The 18582-nt window shown below is 45.8% G+C and overlaps 1 protein-coding gene across 1 annotated transcript; it reads right to left on the reverse strand.

Annotated features, from left to right (window-relative positions):
- Positions 1–2506: 2506 nt before the first annotated feature.
- Positions 2507–15676, reverse strand: tlcd2 (TLC domain containing 2). Its single transcript, XM_007896628.2, has 4 exons — positions 15299–15676; positions 14712–14794; positions 11070–11152; positions 2507–3100 (listed from the first exon to the last, which is right to left on the reverse strand). The coding sequence occupies exons 1-4, from the start codon at positions 15490–15492 to the stop codon at positions 2735–2737; spliced, it is 726 nt and encodes a 241-aa protein (XP_007894819.2). The 5' UTR covers positions 15493–15676; the 3' UTR covers positions 2507–2734.
- Between the last annotated feature and the right edge of the window lie 2906 nt (positions 15677–18582).

The raw sequence follows: 18582 nt of genomic DNA on the forward strand, positions 1-18582 counted from the left end.
AATCAATGCTAAAACGCTAATGTTGACCAGCGATCATGCCCTTGTTGTAGGGCAGGTTGGGACTTTATGGTGCCCCCTCCCATAATTATAATGCTGTATAACAGAGCTCAACTTATGTATTAAGTGAAGGGAACGCATACAGCTGGAAATAAAGAATTATTTTCTGTTGATTCGCCCGACTCACAAGATGCAAAGCACCACACTGCTCTGAGGTTCCGGCTTGCATGGCTGAAAAGGGCCGGTTTCAGGACAGACGCCAGGAAGGATTTCTTTATGCGCAGGGGGATTAATGACTGGAATGGGGGCTACTAGAAAAGGGAGAATTGGGAGTGAAGCTGGCAAGGAATTCAGCATTGGGAGACAGCTGAAAATTTAATTTTCGTATCTAAAAACCCACCTCTGCAGAAATCCCTACAATGATAATAATAATTTGATATAGCGCCTTTTCATGTCGTTGAGACGTCTCAAAGCGCTTCACAGAATATACTGTAAAGTGAATTGACTGCATATTTTGTGGATGAAACGTGGCTGACAATTGCGCTCAGCAGTGTCCCACAAACAGTCATGGATTGAGTGATCAAATTTTTCTTATTTTTTTGAAGGGATTATTACCCCCGGAAAACAGCTCTCAATTTCTCTGCCAAGCGATTAACAACCGGGTTCCAAACTTACCGCTAGGTAAACAGAGGCATTTGGAGTAAGGAAACTTGCCTACGGTTTTGCACTGCTCGAGAATTGAACCCTGGTCCTCTTGCTTGCGAGGCGAGTGCACTCCAAGATTCCCCCGGCCCAACAGCTCTCAATCTCTCTACCAACACCGTTCAAGAGTTTGCAAATGTGCATCAAAGATAATGAGTCAGTCATTCGAAACACGTTTCTCCAGATAAAGATTTTTTCTTCCCCCACCCACCCCCACCCTGCTCAACCCACCCCCTTCCCCATCCACCCCACACTTTCGCACATTAACAAAAGTCTCAACCCGCCCGCACCAACTGTATATTAAAAAAATGAGAACAGTGGAATCAGAATTACAACGTCGATTTCGTATAAAATAAAACGTGCCATAAAATAAAACGATCTATTACAAAAACAAATGACGAAAGAAATTCATATTTTTATGTACAATATACAATAGTTGCATTGGAGCAATATCAGAGCAGGAATAATGGTCATAGTTACGGTTACAAAACAATCTACTTTTGTAGTTATCGGCTGAGCATGTTATCCACAAAACACATTTCGACTCGCTCCCTCCCTCCCCTCATTCGAGTTGCGTCTCAAGTTGTACCTAATTGACCGCCTTTCAACAACAACAACAACAAGTTCCATTTGTATAGAGCCTTTCATGTCAAGAGGACGTCCCAGGGCGCTGGACAGTCAGGGATTTGGACCCAAGCTGGCGGTTGGGATCAGGAGGGCTGGAGGAGCAGTTGAAGAGAAGGGTCTTGAGATGGGCCTTGAAGAAGGAGAGGGAGGGAGCGAAGCAAAGTAATCTCCCCCCCCACCACCACTTTCCTCGGTTCCCACTCCCAGCTTGGTTATCCAGCCAGCAGTGTCCAGCACTCTGAGACGTCCTCCTGACGGGAAAGGCCATTTTCCAGCATCATTTCTACGTCCCAGCATTTCAGCGGTTCCAGGATTTGGCAAATTGTTGAATTCAGTCTTAACTTTGATGTTGAGTTTCTGCCGTTCTCAAAAAAAATTTACAGGGAAAAAAAACAGCTTCACATTTATAGCTGCGTTTAAGAGTTTGTCAGATTTTGTCTTCCCTGAAAGGCAACATAAACAAGAGTAAATCTAGACCCGGGGGGAATTTCTCTGTGCCTGAGTATTGTTCTTTATGCAATAGGTAAAGCATTTGTTCTGAAATTTCTTAACAGGCAACTGCACAGCACCCTTGTGGCAAGTAGACTGATGGGGGAGTAAAAAATTGCAGGGGAAGGGTAGTGGGGGGGAAGAAGTTCTTTTGGGACATATACCGACAACCATCATAGTGTGAATAATACCACTTGACAGTGATACATCTGTGTAACACAGCCTGAATAAAGGTAGTTTATGAATGACAGAATTATAATTTAACATCAGCGTTAGAGCCAGGATTGATCACAGGTCATTTTTTCTGACAAAATAATACGATATATATCATTTTTGTAAAATCACTGTATCTCGTGGTTAATTACATTAAAGTGCACCTGCACATTTATTTTTTAAAAAAGAAAACGAATCCTTCGACAGATTAGGTGCAGGGCTGTTTTAAAAAAAAATATTAATGTTAAATAGAGCGTGTGAAGACAGACAACCTGGAATCTTTCGGTAATTCATCCCTCGGACATAACTTTCGATCGGGACCTTTGATAAGGAAAAGGGCTGAGATGCAAAAATGCACCGTGTGTTGTGATAACCATCACACAACATGCAATAATAATCCGTGCATTTGCACTTCGATAGAGCACCTTATCACGTCGTCGAGACGTCTCAAAGCGCTTCACGGGATACACTGTAAAATGAATTGACTGTGTATTTGTGGGCGAAACACAGCAGTGTTCAGTGCAGTGGGAACTTTCAAAAGAAGCTCCAGGCCGGCCAGCCAGCCGGGCTCGATGACTGCAGTGAAGTATTTCTGATGTTCTTATAGTAGTTTGGGACATACGTGCCTGGGACCGCCAGGAAGGTGGAAGGCGAACTAGATGACTTTCTTTTGGTCTAGCATTTCTTTTGTGACGTGGCTTTACTTTTATCTCTTGATTTCACGGCTGGACTTGAGGAAGTCGCTTCTGAGCAGCCGGTAAAAGAGGACGATGTTCATCAGGGTCATGATGGCCATTCCCACACTGCCTATAGTGTAGGTTACCAGAGGCACATTGTCCCGGTTGAGGACCAGCCAACGGGTCATCCAGGCCAGTGTGTTGATGCGGAAAACCACGTAGGTCCCCAGGTTGATGATGCTGTTGACGCGGAAGAGGGTGCTTTGGCGCAGGTTGATCATCAGAAGGATCTGCCGCAGGTGAAGGAAGACAGAGTTGATCTCCACCAGCAATGCCACCACCGCAAAGCCAACATAGCTGTACAGCATCACCGAGATCCCGAAGCAAGTGATCACCTGAGGAACCGAACCAGAAACCACATCAACCATTGGGAATCAATAAGAATCTTTACGTTTTGACTCAGATTGTCTTTCACATCGAGAGGACGTCTCAAAAGTCTTCTCTTGCAATTCATTGAAGTATACCATCTGTGCATTTGGAAAGCAGTGCGTCAGACATCCGATTATTAATCCATTCGGCTTTTGTTTTCCGGGGGTAAACTTTCCTTAAAAAAATTTGGTGTCACTCAATCCATGACTGTTTGTGGGACGCTGCTGTGCGCAATTGGCTGCCGCGTTTCGTCCACAAAAATATACAGTCAATTCATATTACAGTACATTCTATGAAGCGCTTTGAGACATCTCAACGACGTGACATGGCGCTATATCAAATGCAAGGATTATTATTATTATTAATGCACTGAGATTTCCGACCACAAGAGAGAGCAGCACTCCAACCCGAATGCTGAAGCTGCGAGAGGTCCTTCTGAAGGAATGGTGACTGACAAAACATCAACCCGTCCTCCTGTCAGATGTTGAATTAGATCTCCTAAAGCGTGAGCACCAATTTCTCAAAAGATCTCAGAGGTGAGCATTTCAGAATCTCTCCTCCACCCCAACCCTCTCCCCCCCACCCCACCACCCTCTCGCCCCTAGGGACTGAATTTATTTGAGCCAGCACCAACAGGATGGACTGACCCAGCCTCCTTCTGCGCTGTAAATATCTATGGTTTCCTTGGTACTAAGAGTGGCCGCATTTTGGGAACAGTCGTAGTTTTTAACATCATGCACGCCACAAGCATTCCCCCCCCACCCCTCCCACCACAGAAATATACAAATAATGTCAGCCTTGGTTCCTCTTATGTCAACGGCAGCTGTCTGTACTGAAGGGTGGGGAGGGAGTGGGAGGGGCGGTGAAGTGGTTTTACAAACCATAGGAATACAAGGTGGGAGGCGATTAAGTTAAGTTAAATGCGGTGCAGTGCCCTAGGAACCTACAGGGAAATCAAATTGTTGGTTAGTTTGCCATTAAGAGAGTGAGAGAGTGACTCGGCTGGCTCTGTGATGCTCGACACCAATAAAGGGTCACGTTTCAAAAAGCACGGCACATAACAATCACGTGAGGGATACCACAGGGAGGACCTTTTTTTTTCTCCCAGAGGAAGGAGCAGGCTGGTGCTTATCAGTCTGTGCACACGAATAATGCTACCACTGCACAGCTCTGGGTGGAACAATGAAGTTTTTCTTTATGGGCATTAAAGGATGAGCAGAGTATATTAGCCGTGGACGTGTGACGCAGTTCCTACTCATCAGCACTTCTGCACCAACTACAACTTGGGTTTGTATAGCGGCCTTTACGTGGAGCATTCATGCACACAGAATCACACTTTTTTGGCAGAGACACTTGACAAGCGATGAGAGAGATGCTGTATAAATGCACGTTGTTGTTCTGACACTGCAGCAGACGGACGGTGGGGGAGTAGCGAGCACAAACGTAGACTCACTGTTCTGAATGGCCTCTTTCTGTGCACTAGTTCCTACGATTCGGAAACTGTTTTACGCACTAACCTACATTTCCATTGGTGACTTTTTCCTTCTCTATCTCCCCGCCACCCCCCACTGCCAAGCAGGTCTGAGTTTCTTTGCACCAGGTGCTGTGCTAATTCCATTTTGATTCGCAATGCTTTATGCTTCAAGCTCCACGTACGGTAATTAGGGGAGAATAAAACAAATTGGCGTTTCAGCACAGAGAGAGCGACGATCGTTGAGTTAAATAAAATGAGGATTTTTTTGGGGGGGGGTTAAAAACAATGGGCAAAGTGAGGAATTGCCTTGTACGGTAAGATGTTGAGGTGTGTGGAGTTACACATCTCCACAGGCTCCCTGTGGGAGTGGAGAGAGAGCTCCCAATCCCGCCACACTGAGGAGGAGCATTCGTGACCCACGGTGCCCTGTAGCCAGAGTGAGACACGTTCGAAGGCCGTCAGAGGATGATCCAATCCCAGACCGTATGATCAGAGGCCACGTGATCCAAGGCTGGGGAGAGACCGTCCAAAAGGGCAGATTGTTTCATTTCTCTAGATTACCTCTGCACTTTATCATCCCAGTAAACCTACGTATCGCAGGTCCATGAACCCTATGGTTTACAATTCTCAATGTCAGTAATCCCAAGCTCCCCAGTCCTGTTAACCTTAGTTTCTATGTAGATGGGCAGAGGGGGAGTGGGATGGGGGGGGGAGGCAAAGGAAAACTGTTTGAAATGAAAGATCTATTGAGACCTGACTGGCTGAGTGTTCCCAGCGGCTTATTATTATGATGATAGCGACAAACGCAGGACTGCGGGAATTTCGTGAGGACGTTCCTAACTGGATTGCGATCTGCAATGTTTTCTGAAACATAATCCTCTTGGAATGTTTGCTGTCCGAGTTTTAACCCCAGTAATCAGCTGTGATAATTGATTCCGTCACATCCGTTAATCCCTCTCTAGCAACCTAATCACACAAAGTGCGTGCAGGCTGACAAGCGTGATGCTATCTGAGGATCTGATCCAGCCCAGAGAGGGGGAAACACTCTCGGTTTGGGGTAAAATTGTGGATGGGGTTTTGTTGTTGTTGTTGTTGAACCTTTGCGATGGAATCCATCGATCTGTGAATTTTAGTTCCGTCTATTTTTGTTGACTAGCTTCATTTTGCGGTGGGGGAGGCGGGGGGTAATGTGGGGTTGTCGAATGCGATGTTAAACCAAGCTCAGGTGGACCTTAAAGTTCTCTATTGGGAAAGAGAAGCGAGTTTCTCCACCGTGCTGTCCTGGCCGACAATCCTCCCAGATAAACCTGGTCTTTCATCTCGTGGCTCAAGCTCTCCAGGTGCAAGCTGCTGTTGATGTTGTTGTTGTTGCTGTGCGCGGGACCTTGCTGTGCACAAACTGGCTGCCGCGCTTGCCTACAAATAGACGGACCCCCGCGATTGACAGCAATTACCTGTCAGGCGCTCCGAGAAGCTTTGACGTCTCGAAGGCAAAGATTATTATTGTATCCATACTCCCCCACCAGCGTCTGTTGGCTCCGTGTGATAAAAGCCAGCAAACCTCAAATCCTCAGACACATTCCTGTGCTCGCCACGGTGCGAACTCGATATTTTTTGGTGTTTTGACGTCGTACAGGTATAAAATAATAATAATAATAATAATAATCCTTGCATTTGATATAGAGCCTTATCAAACCTCCGAAATAACAGTTTTCGAAAACGTCCATGTGTGGAAGCCATGTTTCTAGGAGTTAGACTTTAAATGCTGTTCCCCACCCCACTCTCTCTCCCCCCACCCGCCCCCCCTACCCCCACACGCTGCCTCTGCCCTAAACGCTCCCTCTCCGGCGTCAATCAGGTCAAAGAGAAATGACAGCGAGCGACCTTTTATTGATACAGTTCGCAAGCTTGGTTTTAATTATTATTTTAAAAATCCTCACATTTGGTATTGCCCCTTTCACATCTGGAGGACGTCCCTCAACTCTTCACGCAATTTACTGTAAAGTGTAGTGACTGTATATTCTGTAGGCGAACGGGGCAGCCAATTTGCGCACAGCGATGTCCCACAAACAGCTATGAAGTGCGGACAGAATGTCCGTGGGATGTTTGCCAATATCCTTGAAGTGTTTGAGTTGAGGATGTTTAAGTCTAGGCGCTGAATGGGGGTGGGGGGAACCCATTACTCCCTGTGAGACACAGCACAGGTGGTGAGATCTGAAAAACCGAGTGAGTTCATTTCCACTGATTACGTCAGAGAGCAGTGAAAGCCCACGGCACTCTCAGCGGGAGTAAGGTCTCACCCACACGCCCACCCACACACCCACACACAGATATACACACACACAGATACACACACTCCCATAATGGGAAATAGCACATGGTTACAGGGACATTCAAGTACATGCGACGTTGCCATTGAATTAGTGCTTGGATGTTATTCATTCAAAAATAACAAAACCTTCCGTCCTCCAGCGGTCTCGTTCAGCAGCCCCTCAAATAATTATTGGGGATGGGTAGGGGTGTCAGAGGAGAGAGAGAGAGAACCAGACTGTGAAACTTTCTGCTACAACAGGCACATTTTGCTTGTAGTTAAAAGTGCATTGCTAACACTTGCATAGCTGACTGTGCTTGCAAATTAACGTGCTTGTAAATCTCCCTATACAGCAACGGTGCTCTTTTAATTAAAGGTGTTAATCTACTTTATTGACACATTCCTTCGTCGGCAGTCGTAGTCACGAAAAGAATGGGGAAAGATAAGTTAGCTTTCTTTTGTAATACCAAGTTTAATAAGCAGCAATGCTGTTAAGGTACTCTCCTCTTTCTCCCTCCCCACACCCCCCACCCCCCACTCCAATTTATCGTTGGGAAGATTGAAAATTCAACCGGGAAGGTCATTGCAATACAGTATTGTGCTGAGCTCATCAGATGTCAACTCTGGTAACTGCTGATTCAGATGAGCCTCCCAGAAGCTGTGTGCATCTGGCAAGACCATAATCAACCCACTTCATAATCCACCCACTGCATAATCCCAGTGCTGGAAGCTAAGTATCGGTTTCATACCACATTTGTGCTGCAGTGTAGACCTGGAGTGACTCCAAAACTGGCTGCAATCTGGAAAGGAACAGTCTAACCATTGTAAGATTTTTTTCTTGTACTTCTTCTACCCAAGTCAATACCAGAACGAGCAAAGTAGGACCACGCGCTAGTTTGGGTGCAGTTGATAATGACAGTCCTTGCATTTGATACAGCGCCTTTCACATCAGGAGAACGTCTCCGCAAATGCTTCACAGGATTCACTGTAAAGTGCTATGACCGTGTATTTTGTGGGCCAAACGTTATCGAGGTGCGACTGCAATACAACCACAAGCTGGTTTTGGCTAAGGATATGTTGTGCAACGGTGTATGTAATGACATTGCCTTATGATTACACCACACACAGGAACATCTTTTCACAAAAGGCTCGTGGCCAAAGCAATCCACTTCTGTGAATCTACTTTTGCATAGTCAGAGGATGTGGTTCAGAAAGGAAAAGACCCTGAAGGATTGTTGGACAGGATATCATGAGAAACTCCAGTTTCTTTTCTAATCATCAACTAACAACCGGGTTCCTACTCACTGCTAGGTAAACAGAGGCGTGTGGAGTAAGGAAACTTGCCCAACGTTTCACCCTGCCCGGAATCGAACCCAGGTCGCTTGCTTGCGAGGCGAGGCCTCCAACCACTGAGCTACAGGACTCCACTATCTCCACGATAAATCATGTATTTCCATCCCGAAGTACTTGTGTTCTTAGGGATGGAAATAAATTATCTCTTGACTCTATTGAGCATTTGCTCATTCGCCAAATAAAAAGCACGGGATCTCTCGTAAAGCAATGGGTTTGGTATCTCATCCCAGACTCCCATGATCAACCAGTGCAGATTAAATAAACTGGTCATGTGCTAAATTAACCCTTATCTCCCCAATTGCATTGAAACGGACAAATTGCTGACAAAGTACAGCCAATCCATTTTGCCGTATATCCTGTGTCCCTCTGTGAGATGTTGGAGGCTCGAGAAGTCCTGCAGTGTAGTGGTTGCCGTGTTTCGCCCACAAAATACACAGTCAATCCAATTTACAGTATATTCTGTGAAGCGCCTTGAGACGTCTCAACGGCAATGATGAGGTGCTCTATCAAATGCCAGGATTATTATATACTATTATCTTCTCCTGACATGAAAGCACTAAATCAAATGCAAGGAAATCCAAGGGGCATGTGAATCTGGTTAGAGCAGGTTGCTCTACGTAGCACTTACCATTCTGCCACCCGGCAGATAACATTCGAAATGTCACCGTGGCTGAAATTTCCTTTGAACAAAGTCAAAGGTCATTCGATGGAATATTTTTAAATGTCACAGGCAGCAAAGAACCTGAAAGCTTGGTCCAAACGAGGTGGTTAGCGAGAGTCTGAGGCTTGTAAATAGGACTGCAAGCGTGACTCAGCGATCATAGCAATTGCAAGTAGCCGCGAGGTCCACAGCATGTCGTCTTCAGGTGGAACCATGGATTGTTCAGTGAAACGGACCAGTCTGGATGATTCTCTCGCTCTCGAGACGTCAACTTTCGGGAGTTGATTGTATTTGTTAGTAATAATAATATTAATAATCCTTGCATTTGATATAGCGTCTCATCGCGTCATTCAGACGTCTCAAAGCGCTTCACACAATATACTGTAAAGTGGATTGACTGTGTATTTTGTGGGCAAATGTGGCCGTTGTGGATCGAGTGGATTTTTTGATTTTTTTGGAGGGATCATTACTCCGGAAAGCGATTGCCAGTTGACTAACAACTGGGTTCCTACTTACTGCTCAGTAAACAGAGGCGTGAGGAGTAGGGAAACTTGCCTAAGGTATTGTCTCGCCCGGGAATCGAACCCGGGTCCTCTCGCTTGCGCCCTAACCATTATCGTGTGGATTGAGTGACCCAGCCCAAAGTTAAGTATGCTTTTTGTGGTCATTTCCAGGCGCAAAAGGAAATCGTCTCCTCTACGAGCAGTGAACAAACACAGGGAGAAATCTAAAAGAGTAATAATAATAAGCTTTGCATTTGGAATTGAGCAAGTTTAGCCAGTTTGCTCACCAGCTGTCTTGTGCGTGTCGACACTAAGATGACACAGTCAGAAAAACACCCTCATGGACGGATTTGGCAAGATTATTGCTCATCACACACACCTCTATTGTTCCCCTCGGAACAGCTTTCCACAGCTCCGCCAACATCGAAACGCTAACAACTCAAGACAAAGTGGTTGCATCACAGCCGAGGTCCATCAGCTCACGTTTCTGATTAATTACAAGGCTGCTAGAGGCTGGCTCGCAGGGAATTTTTCTTGCTTTATGTCCGCGCTGAAATATTAATAAGCTGTTTTCCTTTGGACGAAACATCAATTGCCAATCTGATGGACCCGTGGAGTCCTGCAGTGCATCGCAAATGACAGTGCTGGGCGAAGTGAGGTGTTGTCCTTCAATGGAGAATTACACCAAGGTTCGATCAGCCTGTTCAGATGGCATTAAAAATTCAACGACACTGATAACGATGACAACACTAGCAAGTATGCGGTGCTTATAGTGTCGAGAACATCTCAAAAGGCGCACACAAAGTTTTAGAGAGGATAGCGTAGGTGAATTTGTAGGTGAGCATGACAGCCAATTTGTTTGCGGGGCATTGCTGGGCCCAGCTAGGAAGTAAATTTTAATTGGGGTTGAGATATTTGCCAAGAAACTCCCTTCTCTTTTTAAACCGTAGTCTTCGAACTTCTTCCTGGAACACTAATCAAAAGGAGAAGGGAGTTTCTTCTTGTGTCCTGCCCTTGCTGCAGGCAAAACGCTCAGTCACTACAACTGTCAGTCCAAAAAGTGCCACCGGTTAAGGAATTAGCGGTGAATTTGCAGATGTTCCTTGTGACGTTCCTGCCCTTGGTCCGCGCAAAAGGAAAGCTTTAGGAAATTTGGACAAAGTTTTGTGCGTCGGTTATTCCTTGCACTACACGTAAGTCGCGTTCAGCAGAGCTTTAATGATCTGCCTCTGTACAGTGCCAGCTATCATCAGTTGAACAGAATCAATTTAAACAGTCCCAGTTGATCCTTGTTACGTTTGCTGAGCGTATTCTGCACCTGATCTCCCAAGCTGTTGATAGCTATGAAGATCCACGACAATCAATGGAACCCGAGTGGATATACGCTCCTGCTGGGACATTCGAGGTTTGGTCACTGAATCCACGACTGTTTGTGGGACAGCTGCAGCGCGCAATTGGCTGCCGCACTTCACCCACGAAACATAGTCATTCCTCTTTACAGTATATTCTGTGAAGCGCTTTGAGACGTCTCAACGACATGCTAAGGCGTTGTATCAAATGCAGGGATTATTATTATTACTCTTTTATATTTCTTTCTTCAGGTATCTGCCCAGAGGGTCAAAAGCAAACTCACCACTGAATGATGGAAGAGAAGCTCCCAGGAATTCTGCAGCTTCTGGTTACATAACATGTCCACAAAGTCATTGATGAAATAACCTGAAAGAATAAAAGGATAACTAGCTCTGTACGAACCAAAGCAAGAAGTATATAAATAATAATCCCTCCAAAACAAAAAAATAATAAATTGGTCATTTTCAATCCACGGCTGATGTTGGGACGCTGCTGTGCGCAATTGGCTGCTGCGTTTCGCCCACAAATGTGCGGTCAATTCACTTCACGGTCTATTCTGTGAAGCGCTTTGAGACGTCGAGAAGACGTGAAAAGCGCTATATCAAACGCAAGGATTATTATTATTATTATTAATGTGAAGTTTCGGTCAGTCTTCCACTACAGACATGACAATGGAGTGGCGTAGTAGTGGTTAGTGTGCTCGTTTCGCGAGCGAGAGGACCCGGGTTCGATTACCAGGCAGGATAAAACCATGGGTAAGTTTTCTTACTCCACCCGCCTCTTGTTTACGTAGCAGTAAGTAGGAACCCGGTTGTTTGTCAATTGGCAGATCTTTTTCCGGGGATAATAATAATCACCCAATCCACGACTGTTTGTGCAGAATTGGCTGCTGTGTTGCTCCCACAAAATATATACAGTCGATTCAGTTTACAATACAGTCTGTGAAACGCTTTGAGACCTCTTAACCACGTGATTGTCCCTCTACAAGCGTGAGCACGGCAGAACAAATATTTACCACCTGCACTTGAATGAGTGCGGAGATCTCTGGAGAAAATTTGCACACAGAAGACAGATCTGTAAGGTTAGAGAGAGAGGGAGAGAGAGAGAGAGAGAGAGAAAGAAATACAATTCACCAAAGAGCAATCCCTGGTTTCAATTTACAAAAAAACTCAGGTGCAATCATAATGTGAAGCAGAAACGGCAGGTGGAACCCACAATAACCTTCCCTCTTAAATGAACAGTTAATTACTAACTCGTAAACCAACAAATCTAATCCTGAAATCTTACTTACTTCAGAAACCTTTCACCGAACACTTGCTCAACAAAAGAACCTAGTTAACAACCCAGTGAGGTGGGGGAAGGGTTAGGAGTGGAGTCGAAAGGCTTGGTCTCAGAGGCAGGTTTTCAAAGTAGAATCCAACAATCTATCTCTGGGGTTTCCACGTGGGAGTGGGAGGGATGGAAATCTCAGCTCAATATGAATGCTCTGCAGTGTGGCGATGTGTTTCCGCATGTGTCAAGACACCCGGCCGGCTGACCAAGAAAGAAAAAAAATAGCATGGAACTCTTCATAATATAAACCTTCTGCTGGCTAGCGCAAGCCCTTATTTCCTGAGACGTCCAGCCTACAGAAAAGATCTCCCCCTTCCCCCTGCCTTCCCTGCACCTGGGATTTGTATGGCCTTGACTCACTGCCAAAAGCTATGATATTACTGCCATCACTTCAAAGCTTAATTTACTACACATGTGTTTTTATAATAATAATGATTCTTGCATTGGATTATAGTGTTTTTCATCCTGCTTATCCGTTGTGCCCTCCGTTATACCATCGGCGGCCGCACTTTCAGCCACTATGCCCCGAAACTCTGGAACACCTCTCCCTCAACCCCTCCGCCTTGCCCCCTCCTTCCCCATCTTCAAGTCGCCTCTGAAGATCTTCCTTTATGTACGTGCTTGGGGTCGCCTCTCCCCATCTCGGCGTCGTGCTCTGGGACGCTATCCTGCGTGAAGGTCGCTATATAAATGCAAGTTGTTGTTGTTCACTTGTTTACAGGATTTTACTATGATTTGTAGTTACTGTGTATTTCGTGGACGAACGCAGCAACCAATTCGCACACAGCAACATCCCACACATGAGCCAGAAGTCCAAGATTGATTTTGCCTGGGGGAATGGTTGGCCTAACCCTAACCCTAATTGTTCTCAATAGGCTGGAGGGAGAAACCAAATTATTCTCAAGAAGATGGAGGGTGGATTTCCGAGGCTATTAAAAACATGACATATCCTGCTATTGTCATAATTATCAGATCATATACCATACTATTCCCCCCTATCCCACCATCCCCTGGGGAAGTGCAACATGCGCCAGATAAATTTGGTTCAAATAGCATCAAATAGGGATGGTAGAACTTAATAATAATCCTTACATTTGATACAATGCTTTTTAGGTTAGGGTGACATCTCAAAATGCCTCACTTAAAGGAAGAGTCAACAATATTGATCTTGCGCTTTGTGAATAACAGTTTTTGAGCATGATCCAGATCTATTTGTCAAGCCTCTACACACACACACGCACACCAGAACTTTCCAAGTAGGAGTGTGAATGTGACAAACCAGTCAGTGAGATAGAGAGCACTGAGGACTCGCGCTGCTCTGGAATGAGATGGGTGGGCAAGTGACCAAGACATTAAAACATTCTGGGAATGTCTGAAATGCCTGGAATGTTTAGGAGCGCAATATAAATGAGCCTGGAATATATATTAATATATACACACACACATATATATATTTATATTAAGTCAAAAATCAAGGCTGCACCAGACTTCTGGTTGAGGGTAAAACATGATATCAACAGCAGCTGAGCACATAGACCTTTGGGACTGAAACGTGCCAAAAATTTTCCTCGCTCCCTCCCTTCCCTCCCCTCACCCTGACCATTTCCCCCCTCCTCGCTCCCTCCCTTCCCTCCCCTCACCCTGACCATTTCCCCCCAATGCTCGGGTCATGACCCAACTGTGCAGCGCCTTGGGACGTCCTCCTGACGTGAAAGGCGCTTTATAAATGGAATCTTGTTGTTGTTGTTGTTGTTGATTTTCTTACGTATGTTCTGAAGGCAGGACCATTAAGTAAGAGTAACAATCTTATTTTGCCTTAGAGCGAGTTTGCACAGCAAGTTTGCATATGATCATTGTCTCTCGTATTCTTCTATGTTACACAAGTGCCATTCTAACCGTTAACCCTGCCTTGGCTTACTCGTCATGGACAAGACGACAGGTTAATAAATATCTCAGTGATCCACTAACAGTAATCCGTTGAAAGGCTAAGATTTTTCTTTTGGGTGGGGGTCAACCGGGCACATAAGGAAACCCATTAGCGTGCTTTGGAGTATCCAAAGCAAACTCCATGCATACCACTTAATAATAATACTTGCATTCGATACAGCACCCTATCAAGTCTTTGAGACATCCCAAAGCGTTTCACAAAATATACTGTAAAGTGAATTAACTGTATATTTTGTGGGAGAAACATGGCAGCCAATTACACACAGCGGTGCCCCACAAACAACGTGGATTGAGTGACCAAATTTTTTTTTTTTTAAGGGGATTATTACCCTGGAAAAGTGATCCACCAATTGACTAACAACCAGATTCCTATTTACTGCTTGGTAAACAGAAGTGTGTAGAGTAAGGAAACTTGCCTAACTTTTCGCCCTGACCGGGAATCAAACCCGGGTCCTCTCGCTTGCGAGGCAAGTGCTTTAACCAATACGCTACAGGACTCCACCAAGGCTAGGAAGTGTAGGAGGGAAAACGAGAGAGAGAAAAGAGGTTGCATTCACATGTTGTTTCATAATTTGGTGTTACCTAACAGTCACCACCTTTGCTCCGGTGAATTATCTAATTTCCACTGGTAGTTTAGCAGACTTACCTATAGAAACCGACACCAGTGCGTGTGAGAAGGCGGAATGAGTAGCGATCAAATCTTCTGCCATCTGTGGCTGGAAATAAAAACTGCAAAAAACGAGAGAAAGCAAAAAAAAAACTATTTACTACATGCTAAAAAATAGAGTTTCAAGTCACTCCGCCTTAGTTCATGTTTAGCATTCTTACAGGTAAGATGCACACTTTTTAATGCAATTGGCTGCCGCGTTTCACCCACAAGATACACAGTCAGTCCACTTCACAGTGTATCCTGTGAAGCGCTTTGAGACGTCTCGACGACGCGATAAGGCGCTGGATGAAATGCGACGATTAATATTATTATATAACCAGATTTTAAAAACTCACATTGACCGGGAGATGGGGGGAGGGGGGGTGAGGGGGGGAATGGAGATACCCCCTAAAATTGAATGAATGAATATATAAATCCCATCTCTGGGATGGGATGGGATGGGATGGGGGGGGGGGGGGGGGAGGGGGGTACCTGATTTTCTTTTCATGAACAAATACACAGTCAATATTTCAAGCTTAATCGTGATGATGTAACTTTAAGCCCTCACTCACTCACTCACTCACCACAGTACAGCCCAGATCCCAGTCACCACACTGTGCGCCAGAGAGGTGCAAATATTTCTCCATTTCCATCGGTTCCTGGTGGCAGACTCTGGCACAGGCAGGTGATGTTCCACAGCCCGATTGAGGAGGTTGAAGCCAACGAAAGAGGTGCCAACGATCAGCAAGGCTGGGTTCCAATCCAACCTGAGGATCATTTCACTCAAATTAGAAGTCCACAAAGTCCCACAGGGGGTGAGTTGGGAGCTGCTGGGAACTCACTGGGTGATGCTGGGTGGGTGGGTGGTGGGTGGCATTGGGGGAAGAGAAGATACCCAACTAAGGGGAAGCTGTGCTGTGCATCCAAAGTCCTGGTAAATCTCTCCAAGGGCTTACACAAGAGGGGCTGGTGGAATATTGCATAACTTTCAATGAGAGGGAGGGATCTGTGGAGAACCATCCGCCCATCCACTCCAGCGTCATGCTGACATCTAACCAATTCCCCTGCTCTGCGAGCTCAGTCGATTTGATGCACACATGTTGTAGGTTTGCATCACATTGGGCTTTGTAATGTACGACTCGTGTGCATCAAAATATTTGGGGGTGGGTGGGGTGGGGGGGGGAGAGTGAGTTGAATCTCAATTGATTTTAGACCATCACACGCACAAATACGCACACACACACCTCCAAGGGATGTGCTGTCCAATCTGGAAGGATGGGGGTCAATCAATCGCTCAATGAAATGCAATCCCATGGGAACTGACATGGATTATTTTCGGTTCCCCATCCCAAAGTAACCAGGAATGAACGTTTGTACGTTTGCAAAACACTGTTTGTTTCTTTTGGGGAAATATTTGGAGCTGATTTTCTATATTAAATGCAAGGATTGTTTCATATATATAGTATAAGGTATTCATTATTACATAGTACAAGGTAAAATACTGTATAATAATAGTCCTTGCGTTTGATGGACGGTGTATATTGGGGGCGAAATGTGGCAGCCAATTGCGTACAGCAGTGTCCCACAAACAGTCGTGGTTTGAGGAGCACATTTTTTTTGTGGCGGGAGGGAATTATTACCCCTGGAAAGCAATCCGCCACTCGACTAACAACCGTGTTCCTACTTACAGCTAGGTAAACAAGGGAGCGTGAAGAAATTTGTCTAAGGTTTTGTCCTGCCTGGGAATTGAACCCGGATCCTCTCGCTTGCGAGGCGAGAGCGCTGATCGCTATGCTGCGGGACACATTACGCGTTATTATGCGACACAGTGTCGGATGCGTCAACTATCCTGACGACATATTCCGTACATTGCGGCCCAAGTCTACATGACATTGGAGAGGTTCGAATCCATTATAGCCTAAAGTTTAAGGGTTCGAGCCTCCATCAGTAGCTATGTCCTTCCCAGGGCAGAGGAGGCATTTATCTCCACCCACCATCCACTCCTTGCTGTGTTGGGACGTCCCCCACCCACCCCCGACCTAAAAAGTGTTATATAAATGCAATTTGTTGTTGCTGTTGTCAAGTTCCTTTTCCCCTCTTCTACGAGACAACTGTTGCTCAGAATGGTGTGTGACAGTGCCACTCCGTGGCAACCGGTTTGTATTGCACGGCGTTGGTGAAAGTTATCTCCATAAAATTGATGATATCAATTATAAAATTGATCCCACCGTCCCCCACATATATTACCTCTCACACTGCACACCACCATTAAATGTTACCGCACTTAATGATCACCAGTGTGTTCACTCAGAGTCATTTAGCGTGTTGTTCACTTTGAAGTGCTGGCTGACTATAATAATAATCCTTTGCATTTATTCCTCGCCTCCTAACTTCGTCTTTGAGACGTTTCAAAGTGCTTCAAGGATACGCCTATAAAGTGAATTGACTGTATGTTTTGCGTGAGCACAAAGTCCTGACGCACAACCCTCTGATCCAGAGATGAGAGAGCATCTGCACTCTATTTACTACGGAGCTCTCGCCTCCGTTGCAAAGCTCGATTTAAGAATGAAAACACTGCGAGAAGAAAGAGGAGAGAAATGAGAGGACTTGGGTTTGATTCCCGGGCTGGGCAAAACCTTAGCCAAGTTTCCTTACTCCACGTGCCTGTTTACCCGCCAGTAAGTAGCAACCCGGTTGTTAGTCGATTGGTGGATCACTTTCCGAGGGTAATAATCCCTTAAAAATATACATATATATGTTTTAAAAATAATAATTCGGTCATTCGATCCGCGACTGATTGCGGGGCCAACTGCTGTGTGCAATTGGGCTGCCGCATTTCGCCCACAAAATATACGGCCGATTCATTTTACGTTGTATTCTGTGGAGTGCTTTGAAACGTCTCGACGAACGAACCGAGGGTTGGCTAACAATGCCTTGGCTTGGCTTCTCTTTCCGGAGAGATAGCGATCTGCTTTTGAAAGCTTTACCTAAGGTGGGTCTACGGGAGTTGCCCGATTTTGACAGGCGCCACAACACTCCAAAACAGGTTATCCAGGTTCATTCTGATACTATTTCAAGGCGAGCTACGCCGTTTTTAGCCGGTCAGACTCCGGCAGGACCTCAACGCATACACTGGGGCCCCTCCAAGTCTTGGCTCTTGCCAACCTGTGCCCTAATACGTTCTGGGTTTAGTTCAGCAGGAGCGAGACCGTGCCATCTATTCCAACAACCTGTCGCCGGAATTTCCACGTGCAGGTGGGATGCATGGAAATGAAGTGGACCTGAAATAGACCCGACGCTGGTGGAACAGGATTCCTCCTCTTTGCAACGCCTTGAAATTTGTTTTTGTTCCGCCGGGAGTCCAACACCTACGGAAACCCATCCCCGTGCTCGAGCATCTCCACGGTTAATAATAATTCCAGAGTATTGATAATAATCCTTGTATTTGATGCGGGGCTTTATCACAGAGCTGACGTGATCACGCGCAAAAGCGGCAATTCCCCCCCTTCCGCCTGCCCCCTCCCCAAACAGCCACGGTGAGAATGACCAATCTTATATCGCGAGGAATGTCGGCCAAACTCCCCCCCTCCTCTTTTTTTTGAGTAGCGCTGAGGGGATCTTTAACGTCCAGCTTGAGCGGGCAATATCCAGTTTGGCAGGAGCCAAGCCTTGGGGGGGGACTGTAGGTTGAGTTGGGTGGGTGGGTGGGTGGCGGTGGGCGGGTGGGGGGGGGTAACTGCTGGGCTGTGGGGGTTATCACTGATCTGGGGTAGGGTAGGGAGGGAGGGAGAGAGACAGACAGAACTGGTTGCAAGTCTCTGAAAGATCCACCAGGGAGCGGCTGGGAGGGAGGGAACCAGGTCCTTTG

This window comes from Callorhinchus milii, unplaced genomic scaffold, assembly GCF_018977255.1.
Source record: "Callorhinchus milii isolate IMCB2004 unplaced genomic scaffold, IMCB_Cmil_1.0 Scaffold10, whole genome shotgun sequence".
Taxonomy (NCBI): Eukaryota; Metazoa; Chordata; class Chondrichthyes; order Chimaeriformes; family Callorhinchidae; genus Callorhinchus; species Callorhinchus milii.

Bases quoted from the DNA above. Each gene is read 5' to 3' on its own strand.
- tlcd2 (XM_007896628.2), bottom strand. From the start codon at position 15,492: ATGATCCTCAGGTTGGATTGGAACCCAGCCTTGCTGATCGTTGGCACC. The intron at 14,795-15,298 runs GTGAGTGAGTGA...CGTTTTTTGCAG, and splicing joins GGGATCTGGGCTGTACTGTG to TTTTTATTTCCAGCCACAGA. The intron at 3,101-11,069 runs GTGAGTTTGCTT...TCGGTTCCTCAG, and splicing joins TTCTCTTCCATCATTCAGTG to GTGATCACTTGCTTCGGGAT.